Source organism: Rhinoraja longicauda, chromosome 7 (genome assembly GCF_053455715.1).
Source record: "Rhinoraja longicauda isolate Sanriku21f chromosome 7, sRhiLon1.1, whole genome shotgun sequence".
Classification (NCBI taxonomy): Eukaryota; Metazoa; Chordata; class Chondrichthyes; order Rajiformes; family Arhynchobatidae; genus Rhinoraja; species Rhinoraja longicauda.
This window is the reverse complement of record NC_135959.1, coordinates 27,759,391-27,779,219: the sequence shown is the minus strand read 5'-3', so window position 1 is coordinate 27,779,219 and position 19,829 is coordinate 27,759,391. Positions and strand designations below refer to the sequence as shown.

At 41.5% G+C, this 19,829-nt stretch overlaps 1 protein-coding gene across 2 annotated transcripts in view; it reads right to left on the bottom strand.

Annotated features, from left to right (window-relative positions):
* The window catches only part of LOC144595159 (LIM domain only protein 7-like), a 210,896-nt gene that overhangs the window by 69,642 nt on the left and 121,425 nt on the right, over positions 1-19,829 (bottom strand). For both annotated transcript variants that reach the window (XM_078402296.1, XM_078402297.1), the window contains exons 5-8: positions 12,867-12,897; positions 11,004-11,117; positions 8,161-8,359; positions 6,665-6,920 (exon numbers count right to left, since the gene is read on the bottom strand). In XM_078402296.1, coding sequence (XP_078258422.1) covers positions 6,665-6,920; positions 8,161-8,359; positions 11,004-11,117; positions 12,867-12,897 — 600 coding nt within the window. The remainder of the gene's footprint in view (positions 1-6,664; positions 6,921-8,160; positions 8,360-11,003; positions 11,118-12,866; positions 12,898-19,829) is intronic.

Below are 19,829 nucleotides of genomic sequence, written 5' to 3'. Positions count from 1 at the left end.
ATGGATTCAATTTATCATGCAGACTGAAATGTAGTGTATTGCAATGCACCATAGCTTAAAGCAATTTCAGTTTATAAAAATATCAATTTAGTTAGCGATTAAATATTTTGCATGCTTCTCTCTTAAATTTAAGCCTTGTTAAATGCACCTTGCTGTAATAATATATTTTTATTTGGACTAAATTATACATAAGGCGCAAAGTAGTTCTGAGCTTAGTGCAATTTTGTTACGGAATGTAATTAAAGGCATCAACCTTGTTTCAACTAAGTTGTGAGCGGCACCTTCTGCCTGTCCTTGGGATTTCACTGGTAGAGACTTTACATTTTGTACTTGGTGCTGTGCACCGCTGCTTCTACTGCAATTTTCAAAGCCAATCATTTTATTCTGCTCAGGGCTGCCTTTGATGAGAGAGCAGTGATTGGCATCGGATTCTAAATCCTCTGGAAACTCAAATGGCTTCTTTCTGCATTTGATAGATGGATCGGAAAAACAGAAGCAGAGGAAAATTAAACATTAGGAAAGAAGGCAGAAATTGTCAAGAAGTTAAAACAGTTAAAATCCACAGACAGAAATTAAACTAGATTCTATATTTAAGCAGGCAGGACAGGAAATTGACCTTTAAACAAGACAGTAGTACGTACACATATTGCATTCCACTTTCTTCGACTTCAGTTGAACCAAAACACCAAAGTGTTCAATGGTCACTGCTGCCTGATATATTTAGCACATTCAGCAGCAAGAAGAAATTCCTCCAATGTATACATTGCTTCCCAATTTTACAAATTCCCATCTGCATAATTTATCTCATCTAATTACCAATATATTCACGATTGACATACATCAGTCTAGTGACTTGAAGTCTATAACTTGTGAAAGAAATATTGAAGCACCCAGAGGTAGTTTCCAAACCATAAGTATCACTCAACATTCAAAGCCTGGAGGTTAAATATCTTGTGTTTCCCTTTCCCTTTCAATTAAAAATCCTTAGCTTGCATGCTGGATAAGTTCCACCTGCCTCAACTTTGCCAAACTATTTTTTTTTTTTTTAATTGTGCATTATTTAAACTACAAATTGGATGTAACTGCCAAATCAAATGGATTAAAACAATTCAAATTTGTCAAAGGAATATCACTAAATTTCTCTGCCTGTCAAAATACAGTGGAGGGAAAAAAGAGAAAATTTGAAAAAAGGTCAGAAAAGTAATGAGAAATAGAGCCCAATCTTAGCAAGAAAATTTTAGTAAGAGAAAAAGTATCACAGAAACGAAAGGATTTGTATTTATACACCACCTTTCATGATCACAAAACATTGCTAGGTACTTACAACTGAGGTGGCACATTTTAATTACTTTCATTGTTGTAAAACATGTATCACTGCAGCTGATTTACTTATACCTGGATCCAGCAAATAGCATTAAAATCTATGCAGACCTGCTTTTTTTGAGGGATAGACACAATCCAGGGCACTGGGACATATTTGGCTGTCCTTTGCAAAGCAAAGCGCCAGAGACCCAGGTTCGATCCTGACTACTGGCGAAGCCTGGACGGAGTTTGTACTTTCTCCCTGTGACTGTGTGGTTCCTCCCACACTCCAATTACATACATGTTTGTAGTTAATTGGCTTTGTTAAAAAAACGATTATTGACCCTAATGTGTAGGATAATGCTAGTGCATGCGGTGATCGCTGGTCGGCACAGACTCAGTGGGCCGAAGGGCCTGTTTTGACATTGTATCTCTAAATTCTAAAGTCAGTGCTGTGCAATTTTTCAATCTACATCCCACTGAGAGGACATTGGGGACTGAACTTAATGTCATATCAGCACCTCAGAAAGTGCAGCAGTCTCTCAGTATTTCACCCAGTTGTCAGCATGAATTATGTAACCACAGATCTGTAGTGGGATTTGAACCCACAACCTTCTGACTCTGAGGTGACAATCTCCACACTGTGCATAAGGTTGATCAGAAAAGAACAAACCTGATGTACTGAATCTGTTTATACCATGGCCTTCGCCGAGACCCCAACTGTATCTGTTTCCATCCCTCTGCTCCCTCGGGAGTCCAATACTTTGGTAGAAATCTATCATGTGTGACATCTGGCCCTGCTCCTACTGGGTTCAGTTTGCGAGCAAACAGGTCATCCTTTCCGATGTCTGGAATGGCACCTGTTTCATCTTCTGAAGAGGACTCGTCTCCAAGTGACGGGCAAGTTGCAGCAGGCCCTCCAAGCTGGTTGCTGTCGGAAACATCCACTGTAGTAAGGTTCATCTGCCAGTATATACACAGCAGACACACAACTATGCTTTCTTTTAAAATTTCAAGCTCCTAACTTAATTGCACGCGTGTGTTAGTTAAAAGCCATCGCTTCAACGCCACTTGACTCGTTGCAACTATACATGCCAATCCAGCTGAATGTAGAGGGTTATGTTATGCAACGCGCAAGCAAGTAGAAATATTGCAGGAATTATTGATGACTAGTGGGAAATGTTTTGCCTATGAAATGCAAAGGAACATAGCTTTTTTTAAAAAAAAGAGTTAAACATCAGTCACTGAAGCTCAAAAAGTAGCACCTCATTGCCAAGCCACAACCATTTCTGACCTGCATGGTTTCTCATGGTCTTCTATCAAGTGGGTGACATGACAGGACAAGGTAGCAGCTTCCTGGGTCTGTGTGGGTAGGGTTTTATCCAGTCCCTGAAGTTTATGCCTTGCAAATGGGATAGGTTTACCAGATATCCAGTGCACCAAGTCATTCACCACAGGATCAAACTCGTTTCTCATGCTAAATGATCCAGAATCAGTCCCAGGAGAAACAAGTTCCAAATTCTGAGGCATTCCATTCTCACCCCTGGTGGGGGTACCTTCTGAAGAAATGCCATCAGCAACTTCTTCTTCGTTTACGGTCGATTCTTTTCCACTGAGTTCAAGTAAAATAATTTGGATTGAACCACAATGCACAAACAAAATGCGATTCCAAAAATGCAGAACAGATACATGAAAGTTCAGTGCAGCACATCAGTTCAATAATGTCTCATGAGCATCACCTCCTTTCACCGTTTACCCTGTCTTGTAAGTTGAAGACACACAAAGAATTTGAAGGCACATAAATACATCATGATATTAACTTTCATTGCCAGTGGAAAGCCCAAGCTCGTAGATAACTAGCTCCCTTACCAGAAGTCCCAGGAGCACAATCTCAGGATAAAGAATCGTCTGTTCAGGATTGAAAGTAGCAGACACTTCTTCATCCAAAGGACTGTAAATCTTTGCAATCCTCTACCTTAGAGGGCTATAGATTGCTCGGTCATTTGAGTAAATATGCAAGGCTGAGCTTGATGGATTTTCCGACACGAAGAGGATATGTGCATCAGAAAGGAATGTACTCTTAGGCACGGGATCAGTCATGACCTCATTGAACACATAGCAGGCTTGAGGAGTTGTATGACCTCCCCCTGTTTCTATTTATTTTCTTACCCTTGCACTTAAGACAGATGCACTGCTGTATTACAACCCACAAAAGTAAAGGCAATGAGAGGCTGTGTAAAACATATATGCTACAGTTAGGAAATCAGATTACTATTACTGACTGATACAGCTCTAAATTCTTTTTGCATTTCGTGCACTCTCAGGCTGGCACTTTCTCTTAATGTCTCAAATAAGCAGACTGGAAGGATGGCTTTCTTAAAACACTTGCTAAATTATAGTCAACTGTAAATATCAGTATTAGTCCAATCGATCCAATGGATTTTGATCAGTCTTGACTACTCCAACATAAATGTGTTGTCATGGCCGTTGTTGAGAGAATACTGATGACAGGGTCATCAGTTGTTGAATCAGAGCCATACAGCACCTCAACAAACTCTTCAGCCTACCATGTCCATGAGAACCACTCAATTGACGCAGATCCCATGTTCTAGCAACTGGTCCATAGGTTTTGGGTGTTTACTTTGATACTTAAATGTTGTGAGTTTCTGTGTCTCTACCAACCCCTCAGGAGGTTCATTTTCGGTTTCCATCACTATCTGGGTGGAAATATTCTTCCTCACATGCCGTCTGAACATTTTACTCTGTACATTAACCTATGCCTCTGGCTATATACATTAGTGCTCTGGGAAATGTTTCCTACTATCTACGCTGTGGATAACCTTATAACTTTGTATACCTTTATTAAATTTCCCATCAGTCTTCTCCACTCCAAGGAAAACAAATCCATCCGATCCGGTACTTAGTACTGCACAAGTGGTGTCACAGTGGCACAGCTTGTAGAGCTGCTGCACCATAACACCAGAGACCTGGGCTCAATCCTGACCCAGAGTGCCATCTGTGCGGAGTTTGCATGTTCCCCCTGTGACCATATGGGTTGCCTCCGAGTGCTTCAGCCTCCTCCCTTATCCCTAAAACATGCAGGTTTGTAGGTTAACTGGTCTCTGTAAATCGCCCCTAACGTGTTGATCAAGTGTGAGTGGGTGATTGATGGTCGGCACGGACTCGGTGGACCAAAGGGCCTGTTTCCATGCTGTGTCTTTTAGTTCAATTCTATTCAATAACTGAAACACTCCAACCCAGGCAAGCTTCTGGTGAATCTTCTGAAGAAGGGTCCCGACCCGAAAAACCCTTTTCTCCAGAGATGCTGCCTGACCCGCTGAGTTGCTCCAGCGTTTTGTGTCACCCTCCCGGGTGTAATCACATCTTTCCTATAATGTGGCAATCAGAAATTCATACAGTATTCCTGTTGTGGCCCAACAAACCTTTTGTAAAGTCACAGCATAACTTCCCTTCTCTTATATTCGACGCCGTCACTAACAAAGGCAAATATCCTGAATTCGTTCTTAACCAGCTTCGCTCCGAAGACACCATTTCCATTGGTCATGTGGCCAATCTCTGATCCTCAATACAGGTACCTCACCTTTTACACACATGCTTGATTTACGAGTTTTTAGAAAAACGCGCCTGTCTATTTACTACCGAAGTTTAATTTATGCACACCTATTTTCAGAATAACATGCTCAAATTTATGCCTAGCATCGTGTGGCAGTGTAGTTGTATCAGTACCTGGCATATGTCTCATTTCGTGCTTTTTGATTTATGCTTTTCAAACGCCAGTGGTTTGAACTTCCTGTTCCTACTTTCCTGATCTGAAGCAACATGGTCATCAAGGCAGGCCTGAAACAATTCTCCCTCTTCCCTCATACTAACCGCTCATGGCTTGTGAAACATTATCAAAGCCTTATTAATAATCTAATCGATGGTGTTGCTCTATCCACTGGTGTGATCTGGATGCATGGAACCCTTCCCCACATAAGTTCTACACTCAATAGAACCAGAATTCACACCCCGAATCTTCAATCATAACTTAAACTTGGAGCAGAGTCGTGCTACTTTTCACACTCATGTGGAGATGCAATGGAAACATAGATTAAGCGATTTTAAAAAAAAGTCATATTAAGTTGGATTTGGTCAAATTTTGTTGTACTACAGAGCAATACAGCAACGTTAGAGACATGAATTCTCCTGCAAGAGAATTCAATAGGTCAGATCTGCAGGAAATAAATGGAGAACAACAAAGACAAATTTCTCTCCATATATTTTTCCAAGATTAAACAAAGTCTGATTCCATTGATATGCAACATGTGAATACCATTTAACCTTCAATACTTTCTGACAAAGTCTGATCTGCAGGAGTGAATCCAATCGAGTTGCCCTGTGCACGAGTGGGCAGGACGGGAGACAGGGGCTGTCTGGGTCCTAGGATCATTGCACGCGCTGAGTGGATGATGGCGACTGAGTGGAAGGCTCTGGCAGCGGACCACCAATTAAGAGGTAGCTGTGAAGGGGGATAGCAGGTGCCCACACACAGGGAGAGGGGTGAGGGGGAGGGGAAGGGGAGAGAAGGGAGGTGGTAGTAAAGGTAGCTGGGGAATCGAGACAAAAAGGAAGGGGAAAGGGGGCAAGTGAACAGAGAGAAGGACGAGTGGGAGGGGAGGTCATTATGGGAAGGGATAGAGCAGGCAAGGAATTGTGGTGTGGATGGGGATGGATGGGTAGGCATGGCCATGTATGTGTGTATGCAATGTTTGTGTGCAGCTGATTCTGGTCTCCTCAATCATCGAGGATCACCATGTATCTATCTCAAGACCTTACACTGTATAAATCCCAATAATTCTGATGTTCGATAGCCACCCCGTGCAAATTCCGCTCCTCAGAGTTGGAGTGAGGGCAAAACATCTCTAACACCATGTAGATGATGATGTGATAGAGGTCATTAACTAGCTGGCACCTCATCCGAGCTACTTCATGAGTATCCCGCAATTTATCATCATCGAGGGATTTAATAAAGAAAATGTGGCATAATTATTTCTTCCAGTAGAGAATCTAGAACAAAGTCCAAATTCTTAAGAAATAAAATCTCTTTAGCTCATCACAATTTGGAAATACCTTTTGAACAGAATGGGTGGAAAAATCCTCCATAAAGCTGGATTGTCATCACTGTGATTAGTAGATTTTATAAGTCAGTGGAACAAAGGCAGTGAAATCAGTACATGTGGAACAAAGGCGTAAAAAGCTCATTAAATTCTCATGGTCTCCAGTGTTTAGCAGGGTGTTCACCTACATACAGAGAAACACTTTTTATTATAGAATAAAAACACAAGGTTTTAAAACCAATTACCTTGATAATGATCCATCGCTTTCAGTAAACATTGGGCTGGCCCAACTTCTTCTATTGTCCTCATTTCTTCCTGCACGTTTTTTCCTCAGTGGAGCGGGCACATAGGTTGAAGGCTTGTTTTTCGATGGCAGGAACTGGTTATAGGGAAGAGCGGGCTTGTATTCGGATGTGGAGACATTGCGAAGCGACATGTTGTTCTTTGGACCATCCACCCACTTGCTGCTCAGATCTTCGGACCCAATATCACTCCCACCACCTAAATGAGAAAAGGAGGACGTTTCACTTACACACACAGGATACCAGGATGCCAATCATTCCTAACCCGCCATCATTCCTAACTCGCTCCCGGCTGCCATTTAGATGAATGGTGAACACATTGTTACCACATTGGTCAACCACCCCGCTAGGGCCATGCATTGGCAAAACTACGCGGGCACTTCCTGAAGAACCATCATCGCATTAAAATGAGATTTTACAAAAACCTCGTAGTTTTATGGTCACTGCTACTATATTTTAATCCAATTAAGTTGTTTTTAGTTTTAGAGATACAGTTCGGAAACAGGCCCTTCGACCCACCGTCACTGCCGACGTGCGATCCACGCACAATAACACTATTCGACACACACTAGGATAATTTACAATTTTACCAAGCCAATTAACCATCAAACCTGTGTGGGAGGTTACTGGAGATCCCGTAGAAAACCCTCCCAGGTCACTGGGAGAACGTACAAACTCCGTACAGACAGCACTTGTAGTCAGGATTGAACACGGGTCTCTGCCTCTGTAAAGCAGCAACTCCACCGCTGTGCCACAGTTCCCCCCGTCCCCGCCCCCCAAAAAATTAAACTCTGTGGCTGCAATGAACAGGATTTGCTTTAATTTCTATTTAAATCTTAATCTCTGGGTTACTACTTCACATTGGTGGATCTCCAGTTAAAAGAAAAATATTGTACAAAGGTGATTCTTTACAATTATTTGACATGGGCATTCAAATTTCAGCAGCTTTGTGCTTTCAGATGTGCATTGCCATCGCCTGATAGTTGCAGCTTCTGTAAAGATTTATGTGGAACGTTCCTTCCAGAAGTTCACACACTAATGACAGTAACCAATGACACGGTATTTTTTTGGAAATCTATTAACATACTGCGAAAGTCTCCATGGAGCAGCAATTATTTTCACCCAAGTGATAAATGCTTTCTGCTCATCTAATCAGGCAGGGCATTCCATATAAGGACGATTGAAACATACTGCTATTCCAATCTCACCAAGCAGGTCTCCTGGAATTTCAGTCCATGTCGCGCTTAAAATACAACTATGAACAACACATTAGTTGCATTCTATGCATCGACACTGACTTTGTATTTTACTTCTAAAAAGGCCCACCATCAAGCCCTCTCTTTCACTCAGGAGAGACATTTATGGGTGACCAATTTGTGATCTCCTTCTCGTACATTCATCTGTCACTTCAAGACGACAGCAAAGTGTCCTTGCCTTACCTTCGCTACTCTCCTTTAGAGTTACTTCGGATGAAAGGCTTGTGAGAGACTTTGACCCAAATGAGTCCAAGCTATCGAACGAGTCGTCTCTTCTGTGCGTGAACTGTGGCGATGTTGGCTCCGTCCGCTCCGCGCACCAGATATCACAGTACCCGCTGTCTCTTCCACTTCGATTCAAACTTCCTGAGTCTGCAAGAGCCTTAAGGGGAAAGTAAATATCAGCTGTTGCTGTCAGCAAATGCAAGTTATTATTCACATTAACTCTGTCCTTTAGATCTAAGGAGCAAGACCAATTTGAGTAAGAAATCACTGAAATTTTGTTCCAGCTCAAGAGAAGGCCACTTTTCCCACCGAGACGATTATGATTCCTGGAACAGTTATTCCATCAGTCCAATTCCCCTGCTCTTTCTCCACAGGTTTATAAACTCTCTTGAATTCCCTTTCAAGGACCTAGCCACTTCACTCTTGAATGCACTGACAAATTGGAATTCACAAGTAGAAGTGGTGGAAATACAATGCTAATTAGCCTCTGCTTAAAAAATGTGTTTCCTCAAATCTGCCTTCTATCTTTCATTTAGTCTTAAATCCAAGGCCCCTCAACCTTGAACCAACCATGTGTACGAAGGAACTGCAGATGCGGGTTTAAACCGAAGATAGACACAAAATGTTGGGGTAACTCAGCAGGACAGGCAGCATCTCTGGAGAGAAGGAATGGGTGACGTTTCGGGTCGAGACCCGTCTTCAGACTTTGAACCAACCATGACTAGGGACAGGTTCCCTCTATCTACCCCCACCTAAACTAATCATGGTAATGTGCACAACTGCCAAAATTTCCTCTCAACGTTTTCTTCAGAGAGAGAAACCTCAGCTTCTCCCATCTGATCTGGAAAATTAAACCCATTATTTTGGAATTATTCTGGTCCCCCAAATCTCCCCAACAATCCATTGGACCTTCAATATTACATTGTTAGGTGACCATTATCTAAATCAAAATGAGACGTACGCCGTTTACACCCACTCCATCCTCACAATTATTTTCATCTCTTTTTCCATTTGATTTCCCATTCCAGTCGCAAGGCAGATATCATTTCCCATTGGAGAGTCGGCGGTTAGGTAGTGTCAGAGGTTCTTAAACTGGCCACTGGGTGGCGCTCAGGAGTGATTTAGATCATTCAAGAGTTCAACATACAGTACTATGGGAAACTAAATATGTGCAGCTTTCGACAAGCACTTAACTGAGACAGAAAAACAGGTTGCATTTGTAATCCAGATCAACGGATGAAAAGGATGAATGAATTACTCCGATCAGATAATAATCATCATTCTGTGGTTGTTATCTCTCCTGCATTAATGTAGTTACTATGGCAGAATAAACATTATCTAGAGCTACCAAACGGCACACAGAACATTGCTTCTAATGACAGCAGAAATCATTCTACCTGCAGCAACAACAAAAAAATAATTCAAGATGCAACAAGAACGGCTGAATGTATTACCCGAGGAAAAGTTCCTTCTTCCTGTCATCGGTTTTCAGAACCCTGGCAACTGATTGGTGGTTTTAACAGTTTTTGGGAGCAAAATCATAACGAACTTGGCAGGAGAGAGACTCAAAATCTTTAGCGAAGTGGAAGTATGGCTCAGCAAGTCTGGCAGTGAACCAAAGGTTACTTTCCGTTTGATTCGTCTTAAAGGCGTATCACCTTCAACATTCTCTCCCTTTCATGCCATGCTTGGAATACAAACCAGGACATGTTGCTCGAGTTATTGCATTTCTCGATCAAGGTAAATGTTACCAAAATGTTCGTCTCTTCAACCATTCTCAAAAATAAACAAGAAGCATGCACATTTTGAATGAAAATAATATCCGTGGCTTTTGCTAACAAGTAATGTGCATTAATAGGGAGTGTGGATAGCTTGGATTGTGGGAACCATTTCTCCCAGACGGTATCACGAAATGCTGGAGTAACTCAGCGGATCAGGCAGCAGCTCAGGAGAGAAGGAATGGGTGACGTTTCGGGTCGAGACCCTTCTTCAGACTGAGGGTGGCTGGAATATGTCATGCAGCACCCAAGTGGGTGGTGGAGGAAGAATGCTCACAACTTTGCATTATCTGAAGAAGCATTTGAATTGCCACAGTATTGAAGACTACAGATCAATGCTGGTAATAGCAATTGGTGCAGACATATCGTGTGAATGGCCAAATTCAGTGCAGTATGACTCAATCATTCTACAACAAATGGGCTAAAGAATCAGTCCTCGTGATCCTACAGTATAGACCAGGGGTGGCCAAACCGCGGCTCGCGAGCTACATGCGGCTCTTTGACCTTTAATATGCGGCTCGTGGAAATATGTTGGCTGAGCTCCTTTTTACATCACAGTTAATATAAAAGGTAAATAAGAAAAAATTTCAAGCTTTATAATTATTTACTGGGTATGAATTGAGACCCCATTGGAATAAAACGTAAATTTAATGTTCATGGTTAGTAAAAATATTTAAGTTCATGTCTTGCGGCTCTTTTGTTCATGTCTTGCGGCTCTCAAACATCTGAACTTTATCGTATGTGGCTCTTACATTAAGCAAGTTTGGCCACCCCTGATATAGACATTCATCTCTCACAGTTTGCTCACAAATAGATGGATGTATTCATCTTGCTATCTCCAATCCCTCTCAATATTAGCTGCAAACCAGACGTGATTAATAATGAATCTCTCTAGCGTCCTGGGGAATTTGTGGAAATGCACAATGGAAATGTTGCTCCCTATATCATACAGAAGTCTGCTAGATTTAACTGCTTCAAGTATTTCTAAGTCTACCTCAAGGCTTGCAAACATTTGTAACTCACCTTGGTCAGCGTCTGTCCTAACAGCCCCTCAAATGCACTCAGGTCAAGGTATGGTCCATTATAGTGAGGGTCAGAACGTGCTCTTCTACCAAGCCAATATATTGTGATCAAAACCTGTAAGGATACCGTTATCCATAAGTGTTTGACATAGAAAATCAGAATACATAAATAAATAACATTGCTCAATTAAATTCATGGAACATGCCCTTTTCTCATGTCTATATTTATACTCATGTAATGCAATGATTTGCTTCTTTGTCAATGAGACGTATTTTAATATTCTGTAGCTTCCAGGCCCAGAGGTAATGGAGCCCTCAATAAGCAGACAAATTTAATTTCTTAAACACACCCTGATAGGTGAGTGGGATGAATTTCGATACAAAGATTACCCGATGAGGCTGTAACATATAGCATTGATAAGAAGTGTCAGAAGTTTGCAAAGGCCACTTCCACACAGGCAGCTCTGACAACCAGTGATATTGACTGTTTCAGTGATCAAATAAAAACTGAAAATGCTGGATATACTCAGTAGTTCAGGACACATTTGTGGGAAGAAAAACAGAGTTAATGTGTCAATGATTTTGGTTTCAATCTGCTTTAGTAAAGTTTATGCCAATATAACTAAGGTTCATGATAGAACTCCCTGCTCCTCTTTATCCTTCCATTGCATCAACATGATCACTGCAATCCCATCAGTTCTCCACTCCCTGCACTCATAACTGGGAGTCATGCATTTAAAATAGATAAATCTCTTTCAGAGACAAAGATAAAAAACAGAAATAGCTTTGAATTTGAGGAGGGTGTATGGGAAAAGATATTATGATATCATTGCAGATTCAAATGGTCAGATTGGTAAAGTTTACAACTAAACCAGCTAATTACAAGGTATATCAGGGGAAAGAATGTACAATTCAGATATTTCTGCAACACAATAAAATAAATGTTCCGATCAGTAGAATTAACGTTCAAATAGCAACATAAAAGGTTACCAACAACAACTTTGCATTCATGTAGCTGCTTGATCTGATAAAACATCCAAAGGTATCTTGGAGCAACAATATAAAGCTAAATTTACCAACAGGCCAGATAGGACATTGAAACTACTGTTAAGAAAGTTGTCAAGGAGGTAGATTTACAGGAGCATTTTAAATGTTAAGCACATTAAAGTAATTGAATCTCACAGCAACAAAGACATAGATAAAAAGGTCACAACACACACTCCTAGAACAAAACTAAAGCTTAATGAATTAGTTCAAACTCAATGCACTATGAAAATAAACTGATACAACTATCATTAAACATAAATATCATGAGGGCCACATCTTTACAATGTATGGGGGGAAATCTTTCAGAGAGAAATGAAAAGAATGTGGTCCGAATGCAAACTCCAGTGCTTTCAGAATAAGTTCTATAAGTATCTCATGACTACAAAGAACAGTCCAAAGCATTGCAGTCACTCAGGATTAGGTGGCTGCTATATCCAGTTGAGGTCCAGGCTGATTTCCATTTAGCAGCTGCTTTCTTTGTGTTTCAAGCCGTTTTGGAAATGACAGGTCATCGTGTATTGCCAAATCATTGTAGATCCTTTTCATTAGGCAAAAATCAATTTAGGATCTGAGAACTTTGCCACATGGGCAGCAATAATTTAGATCCATATCAGGGCTTTATGCCGCGGATAACAGCACTGAACTCAAACCATAATTTTGTCTAAATTTTATCCACATCAAAGCGTGTCAACTCAATCAGTTGGAGCTTTTGCTTTTAAAATGATTGCTAAATGTTGCTCTGAAATTAAAACAAAAATGTACAAAGTGGTTTGAAAGAAAGAACACCAGAGCTATTCATAACCGGCAGACTACTTACGTTTTTGAGTCTCCTTTCAGTTTCTTCACGCCTGCAATAATTAAAATCATTTAATTAGGATAATTTACTTCAGCTGTTCCTGTTTAAAATACTTTTCAGTTAAAATATATAATCGGCTCTTTATTAATTCATCTATTGGTCCTTCCAGGAGAACACAAAGCAACAGGGATCTTTCTTGACCATGGCAAAGGTCAGTTATATCTCGTGGAAGCATTTTCAAGGCAGCACAGTAATCAATTACCAGAGAGAAACAATGATTAAAAAAAGACAAATGTTTTGAACTGCTCTCCTCATTTCTAGGTCTGTTGCAAATACAAGAGTGTGCCCCAGGTGAAAACTATCACCCAGGTGAAGTTTGCAATCAAATGTTAAAACAAAAGTATTTCAGGTCATTTCCTTACAATTGGTGATAATTGCTAAGATTATTGCTTCACTGCTTCACAAGATGATGGTGGATACTTTCATTACAGTTTAATGGTACTTTGATGAGCACCTGATTACAATCAAGCACCTACAGTTCTTCAAACTCCTTCTCCCAATTCAGCATAAATTTAGTCAGGGATGAAAAAAAAACGTTTTGCACAAACAGAACTGGCAGGGAATAATCAAACAGATCGTGATGAATTAGCCTAAAGCAGTTTTACTTTAACTCAATCCTGTTCCAGTTTAACAAGCGCATCCAAAAACAAACAGGCCAACTCATCATTTAGATTAAACTTTTCACATGCAAACAGGCAATGAATTTTTCAATTAGCTAGTTTTCAAGTAACATTGAGGGAGGCACCATCTCCCCACACTTGTTGCTTTACAGGATCACTTCCGTAACTCATAACACAATCCCTGGTCTAATCATTCAAATATCTAATGACAGTTCTCGTATAACCGAATGGCTCAAGGTTTCAAAGTGCACTGCATTCTTCACCCAATCTAGCTTTGTATGAGGAAGTCTACACTGTGGGTATTAATATTGGTCAAAGTCTCAACACTGAGCAGCTGATCTGTATCAATACTCGATATTACCATTGCAGTCGACACAGCTCCAGGTAATGAGTAATGCAATATATTCTGAAAAGGAACATAGAGGTTGAATAAAGAGTTGTACTGAAAGGTTAGCGTTCCAAGCCAGATTAGGTTGGCAATGAGAAGAATCGTGGAGAACACATTTTAGTCTCGAACTTGAAGGGGTGACACAGTGGCGCAACGGTAGAGCTGCTGCCTTACAGCGCCAGGATAGTGCTAGTGTATGGAGTGAACGTTGGTCAGCAAGGATGACCTGAAGGGCCTGTTTCCACGCTATTTCTCTAAAGTCTAAACTTCAGTTAGTTATTGAACTACAGTTAGTTATGGAATTCAAAAGACCAAGTAATGAAGAATATTGGAGAAATTATGTCACTTTATTCACACCAACCAAATAGCATTTCATCAAACTATGTCATGGTATTTATTCACAAAATGCTGGAGTAACTCAGCAGGTCAGGCAGCATCTCAGGAGAGAAGGAATGGGTGACGTTTCGGGTCGAGACCCTTCTTCAGTCTGAAGGGTCTCGGCCTGAAACGTCACCCATTCTTTCTCTCCTGAGATGCTGCCTGACCTGCTGAGTTACTCCAGCATTTTGTGAATAAACACCTTCGATTTGTACCAGCATCTGCAGTTATTTTCTTAAACTATGTCAAGGAATCACTTTTACCTCACACAATTTGACCTCAAAATGCAGCTTTGAAAGAGCACAAAAATGAAGACATTTACGGACATTGTAAAGCCTGAACATTAAGTCTTGTTCAAACCCCTGAGCCTCCTATACAAACCCCACCTTCAAAATGTGTCCTTGTGGACCACACCAAGCGGGAGAGGAGAATCAGCTTGAAATCAGGGGTCCACCTCATTCATCGGCTGAATCACCGGAGCAGCTCTTGCCATCCGGCCCTCAGAGGGGAGGGAGGTGCTCAGAATTTGAAAAGCATACCTCAGCAGCTAGCACTAATCCACAATGACCTAGCAGCATTTGCAATTAAATTCCAACCATTAGCCAGCTAACTCGGTGAAGGGTCACCAGCATTGACAACAACTGCAAAACCACTGTGGCTTAATTCTACACGCTGCAGGATAACACGAGTCCGATAAGAAAAATTATATGGGCTGTGCTTAACATTTGCGGCACAGCGGTAGAGTTGCTGCCTTTCGGCGCCAGACACCCGGGTTCAATCCTGACTATGGGTGCTGTCTGTACAGAGTTTGTACGTTCTCCCTATGACCACGTGGGTTTTCCCCGTGTGCTCCGGTTTTCTCACACACTTTAAAGACATATAGGTTTGTAGGTTAATTGGCTTCCATACGTTGTAGAATTGAGCCTAGTGTGTGTGTAGGTTAGTGTACAGGGTGATTGCTGGTCGATGTGGACTCGGTTGTCCGAAGGGCCTGTTTCCGCGCAGTATCTCTAATGATTACATTTGAAATAGAGTACAAGATACAAATAGATGCTGAGAATATTTTTCTTCTCAGTTATACCTCCTCGTGCCATTCTCAGGTGAACTTTCAGTAGGTCTTTGATGTCTTTGTGTTACACCATGCTGATCTTCCTACAGCCGCTGCCTAACAGCTGAAAGACTACTCTCGTTGTCTCCGACTCTCAACGGTTCAATGATTGTCACAATGTACCTAGGTACAGTGAAATTCTTTCTTGCATACAGTTCAGTAAAAATCTTACTGCACATAGGTACAATCATAGTGAAGGTCACTATGAAGATCATACTTAAAATCATAATGATGATCAGTCTGAAGAAGCGCGGCGGAAGAGAGAAGGTCAAAGAAGATGGCCACCGGCAGGACAAACATGGCGCAGCGCCTTGCGACCGCTCTTCTGCTGCTGGCCGCCACAATGGCTGCCCGGGGCGAGTGCCTCCCTCTCCCCTTTCCTCTCCTCCCTGCCCCCGGCGAGTTTCAACAGCCCACTTCAACGGGCCAGGCAGCCACACCTGTGCAGTTGGGGGAGGATTGCAGGGCCCGGTATCCTCGCGTGTGCAGTCGGGGAGGGTTGCTGGGCATGGCGGCGGCACGCCCAGAGAGCCTTTAGTAACAACGGGATCCAACGCGTCCATGGGTCGTCTAGTATACACTGATCCCATCAGGACCGCATCCTTCTACACCTGGTCTGTCCACTGCCTCTTAAACACAATGACGGTATGAACTAAACTAAACTGATTTTATTACCACTGGCAGCATGTTCCAATTATCAACCACTCGTTATACAATACTTACCCCTCAGATCCCTATTAAAATTTCTTCCTCTCACTTTTAACCTATGCCCTCTTATTTTTGATACCCCTACCAAGGGAAAAAAAATTCTGACTATCCACCCAATCTATGCCTTTGATAATCTTCCATACTTCTATCCTGTGACCTCCTTTACTCCAGGGTAAACAATCCAATCTCTTCCCCATAACTAAAGTCTGCCAATCCAGGCAACATCCTGATGAATCTCCTCAACACTCTCTCCAGCACAACTATATCCTTCCTATAGTTGTCGATGAGAACACCACAATACTCTTGAGTACGGCCGAACCAGTGTTTTGTAAAGTTGAAACATAATGTCCCAATCTTGCTTTCATTGGGCCAAGCTGTGAAGAAGTTCAAGAGTAGTGATACCATGGAGTGATATTTAATGCACACATAGATTTAATTAGTAAGTGCAGTTCTGGGCTCAGTGTCAAAAATAAATAAAATTCCCACCAAGGAATCATCTGCACTAATTCAAAGCTTGAACATATTCCCAAGCTTTGCCTGTAACTCATACATTAGTTAACTGCACGAAGAGGAAAATTCATAATTGCGTGTCGTCAAATTTCATCTTATCACTCCAAATATTTGAGCTCTCATTTCACTGATCGCTTTAACAGAAAGACTGACGCAAGTTCTAAGCTATGTTACTACCCTGATCTCCACAAATAAAAAAAACCAATTTGTTCAGGCTTGGAAGATCATGAGTAACAGTTGCTAAGGAGTTGCCCAATGCCAGTCCAGTCCCTATAGAACACTCATGCTAGACAACTCTGCCAGCCACTTAACCTTGAACAAAAAGAAACAACTATAGAAGCTGTTCCTCCCATGCGAGTGCTATTTAGAAAACAAAAACAACTTTACTGAACCCTAAGCAAAAAAAAGGTCTGGTGAAACGGAACTGTCCAGTCGGCATCTGTGGAGTGAAATGGACGGAGATGAGGAAGAACTTTTTCAGTCAGAGGGTGGTGAAGGTGTGGAATTCTCTGCCTCAGAAGGCAGTGGAGGCCAGTTCGTTGGATGCTTTCAAGAGAGAGCTGGATAGAGCTCTTAAGGATAGCGGAGTGATGGGGTATGGGGAGAAGGCAGGAACGGGGTACTGATTGAGAGTGATCAGCCATGATCGCATTGAATGGCGGTGCTGGCTCGAAGGGCTGAATGGCCTACTCCTGCACCTATTGTCTATTGTCTATTGACAGTTGATATTTCAGATCAGGAGGCTCCTTTAGACTGAAGCAGGGTCTCAACCCGAAACATTGTTTGTCTATTTCCCTCTACAGATGCTGCCTGACCCATTGGGTTCCTCCAGCAGTTTGTTTTTGCTCAAGACTTAAAGATCTGCAATCTTTATGTCTCCATTTCACTAAACCTTGCTTGGATTGATTGAAAATGTTGTGCGAGTTACAGGTCACTGAAGGGAACTGGAGAATTTGGGGATTGGGTAGCAAACTACATAAGATCTAGGAAGAACAATATCGGCAGGGGCAGCACAGTGGTTGAGTTGCTGCCTCACAGTACCCTGACTATGGGTGCTGTCTGTACAAAGTTTGTACGATTTTCCAGTGACCACGTGGGTTTTCTCCGGGTGCTCTGGTTTCCTCACACACTTCAAAGACGTACAGGTTTGTGGGTTAATTGGCTTTGGTAAAATTGTAAATTGTCCCTAGTGTGTAGGATCAGTCTAGTGTACTGGACAATCGTGCTGTATCGCTTTTTAAAAAGTTGAAATAATTGAAGTTACCAACATTTTATGCAATATTATTGATATGATGCAATATTTCTAGCTTTATGAAGATTTGTCCTCACATAGGAGGGAATTGGACCATCAGTTATTCATCCACATTAAGATTAATTTGTTTTAATTGTAATTGATCTACAAAAATGGGGCAAATAATAAGGTGGCAAACCTTTACAAGCAATTGAAATAAAGCAGTACCAAGTCATCCATTTATCCTGAATTTGAACACCAGAAGCCCGTGAAATGTTTTCATTCTTACCATACTTCACTATATCTCTCATTCTTCCCACACAATTATAGCTAGAGCCAAAACATAACAGAATATTGTCAACCATAGCTTTAGTTAGTTTAGTGTCTCCAAGTTTTACATTGAAACCCCAACTATCTTTCTTTTAGGATATTAAAAGTCTCAGTGTATTTTCTGTGAACTGCTCATGTCCTTATTTAAGGAAATAGCTGCCTGCTAAACATATTATCTCACAATTCCTTAAACTATCTGCACAATCACCCCGTTGTCAACAGGGTGTAATTACACTGTAACATTGGCTGTGGCTTGCTTCCATTACAAATATGGACATAGAAATTTATAACGTACAAAAGATAAATATCAAATCATTGAAGATGGAGTACAAACTCCCAATCCAACTATTTTAGAACTGGCAAAAGATTGATTTATTCTACAGAAATATTCCCTTTTTCCCCCCCAAAACTCATTAAGACTCGAGTGCAAGCATATTCTGCATTTCCTTATGACTCAATGGTCCATTTTGGCTCATGGAGTCCATGCTAGCTCACACAGCAATCCCATTCCAAAATAAATTTTCCCTGTGACCCATCCTTCCATTTTCTTTAACAACTACACCCCTTCCCAACCACAGATTCCACCACATTTGGGGCAATGTAACCAATTAACCTGCCATTCAACACACCTTTAGGATGGGGAAGGAAGCTGGAGCTTCAGTTGTCATAGGGAGAATGTGTAAACTCCACACGAGTAGGCTTCCGGCTGTGTGGTCCTGACGCCCCATCCCTGTAATGTGTTGCATACAGTACTTTGAAGGTAATGAACTATCATTGAATGGATCATTGTTATCAAGATAAAATAAGTCAAATAGTGCTAGCTATCGTTACTACTTCCAGAGTAAACAGCCATTGTTCAGTCCATTTCATGCAAGTCCTCAGCTTAGAGATACCCGCTGCCCGCATTGGACATAGCAGAAGATGCCCCACAGCTATCATCCCGCCAGTCACATCAACAGGAATTCTCGAGATGGAAAATGATGACGGCAAGCGTTTTTTCCAAAAACAATTTTAATTTAACGTTTGTTTTATTGAATTGAATATTCTCATTTTTTCATATTTCCTAATCACATAGGAGGAGACCAGTCAGCCAAAGATAGACACAAAGTGCTGGAGTAACTCAGCAGTTCAGGCAGCATCTCTGGAGAACATGGGTTAGCGACATTTTGGGTCAGAGTCCTTCTTCAGAGCGATTGCCCAAGGGTGGGAAAGAAAGCTCGGATAGAGAAGGGTCAGAACAGATGATGGCCAGTAATAGGTGAACAAGGGCATGGGGGTTATTTGTTGGGCAGTTTGTTGAACAAAGGCCAGGGATGAGATGAAAAGACCATTTTGCCAATCAAGTCAATGCCAGCTTTCAGAGCAGTCCAATTCTCCCATCTATTTCTTTGGGACCTTGGAGCAAACCGGAGTACCCAATGCTCATCTTTTGTTGCTCTTCCATTACAATGGGGGAAACTTGGCTGTAGCTTCAGGGGCATGCAAATGGGGAGTTGAAGGGAGAATTTCTACAAGTTGGTGTCAGTAATTTAGTGCATCCTCAGAGCGCACAGTTGTCTCCATTCCTAAATCATGAGCTGACATGAACTTCAGGTTCTTACTGACGACTTCCAAATGTTTAGAAAAACACATTGAAAAGTCACTCTTTGTT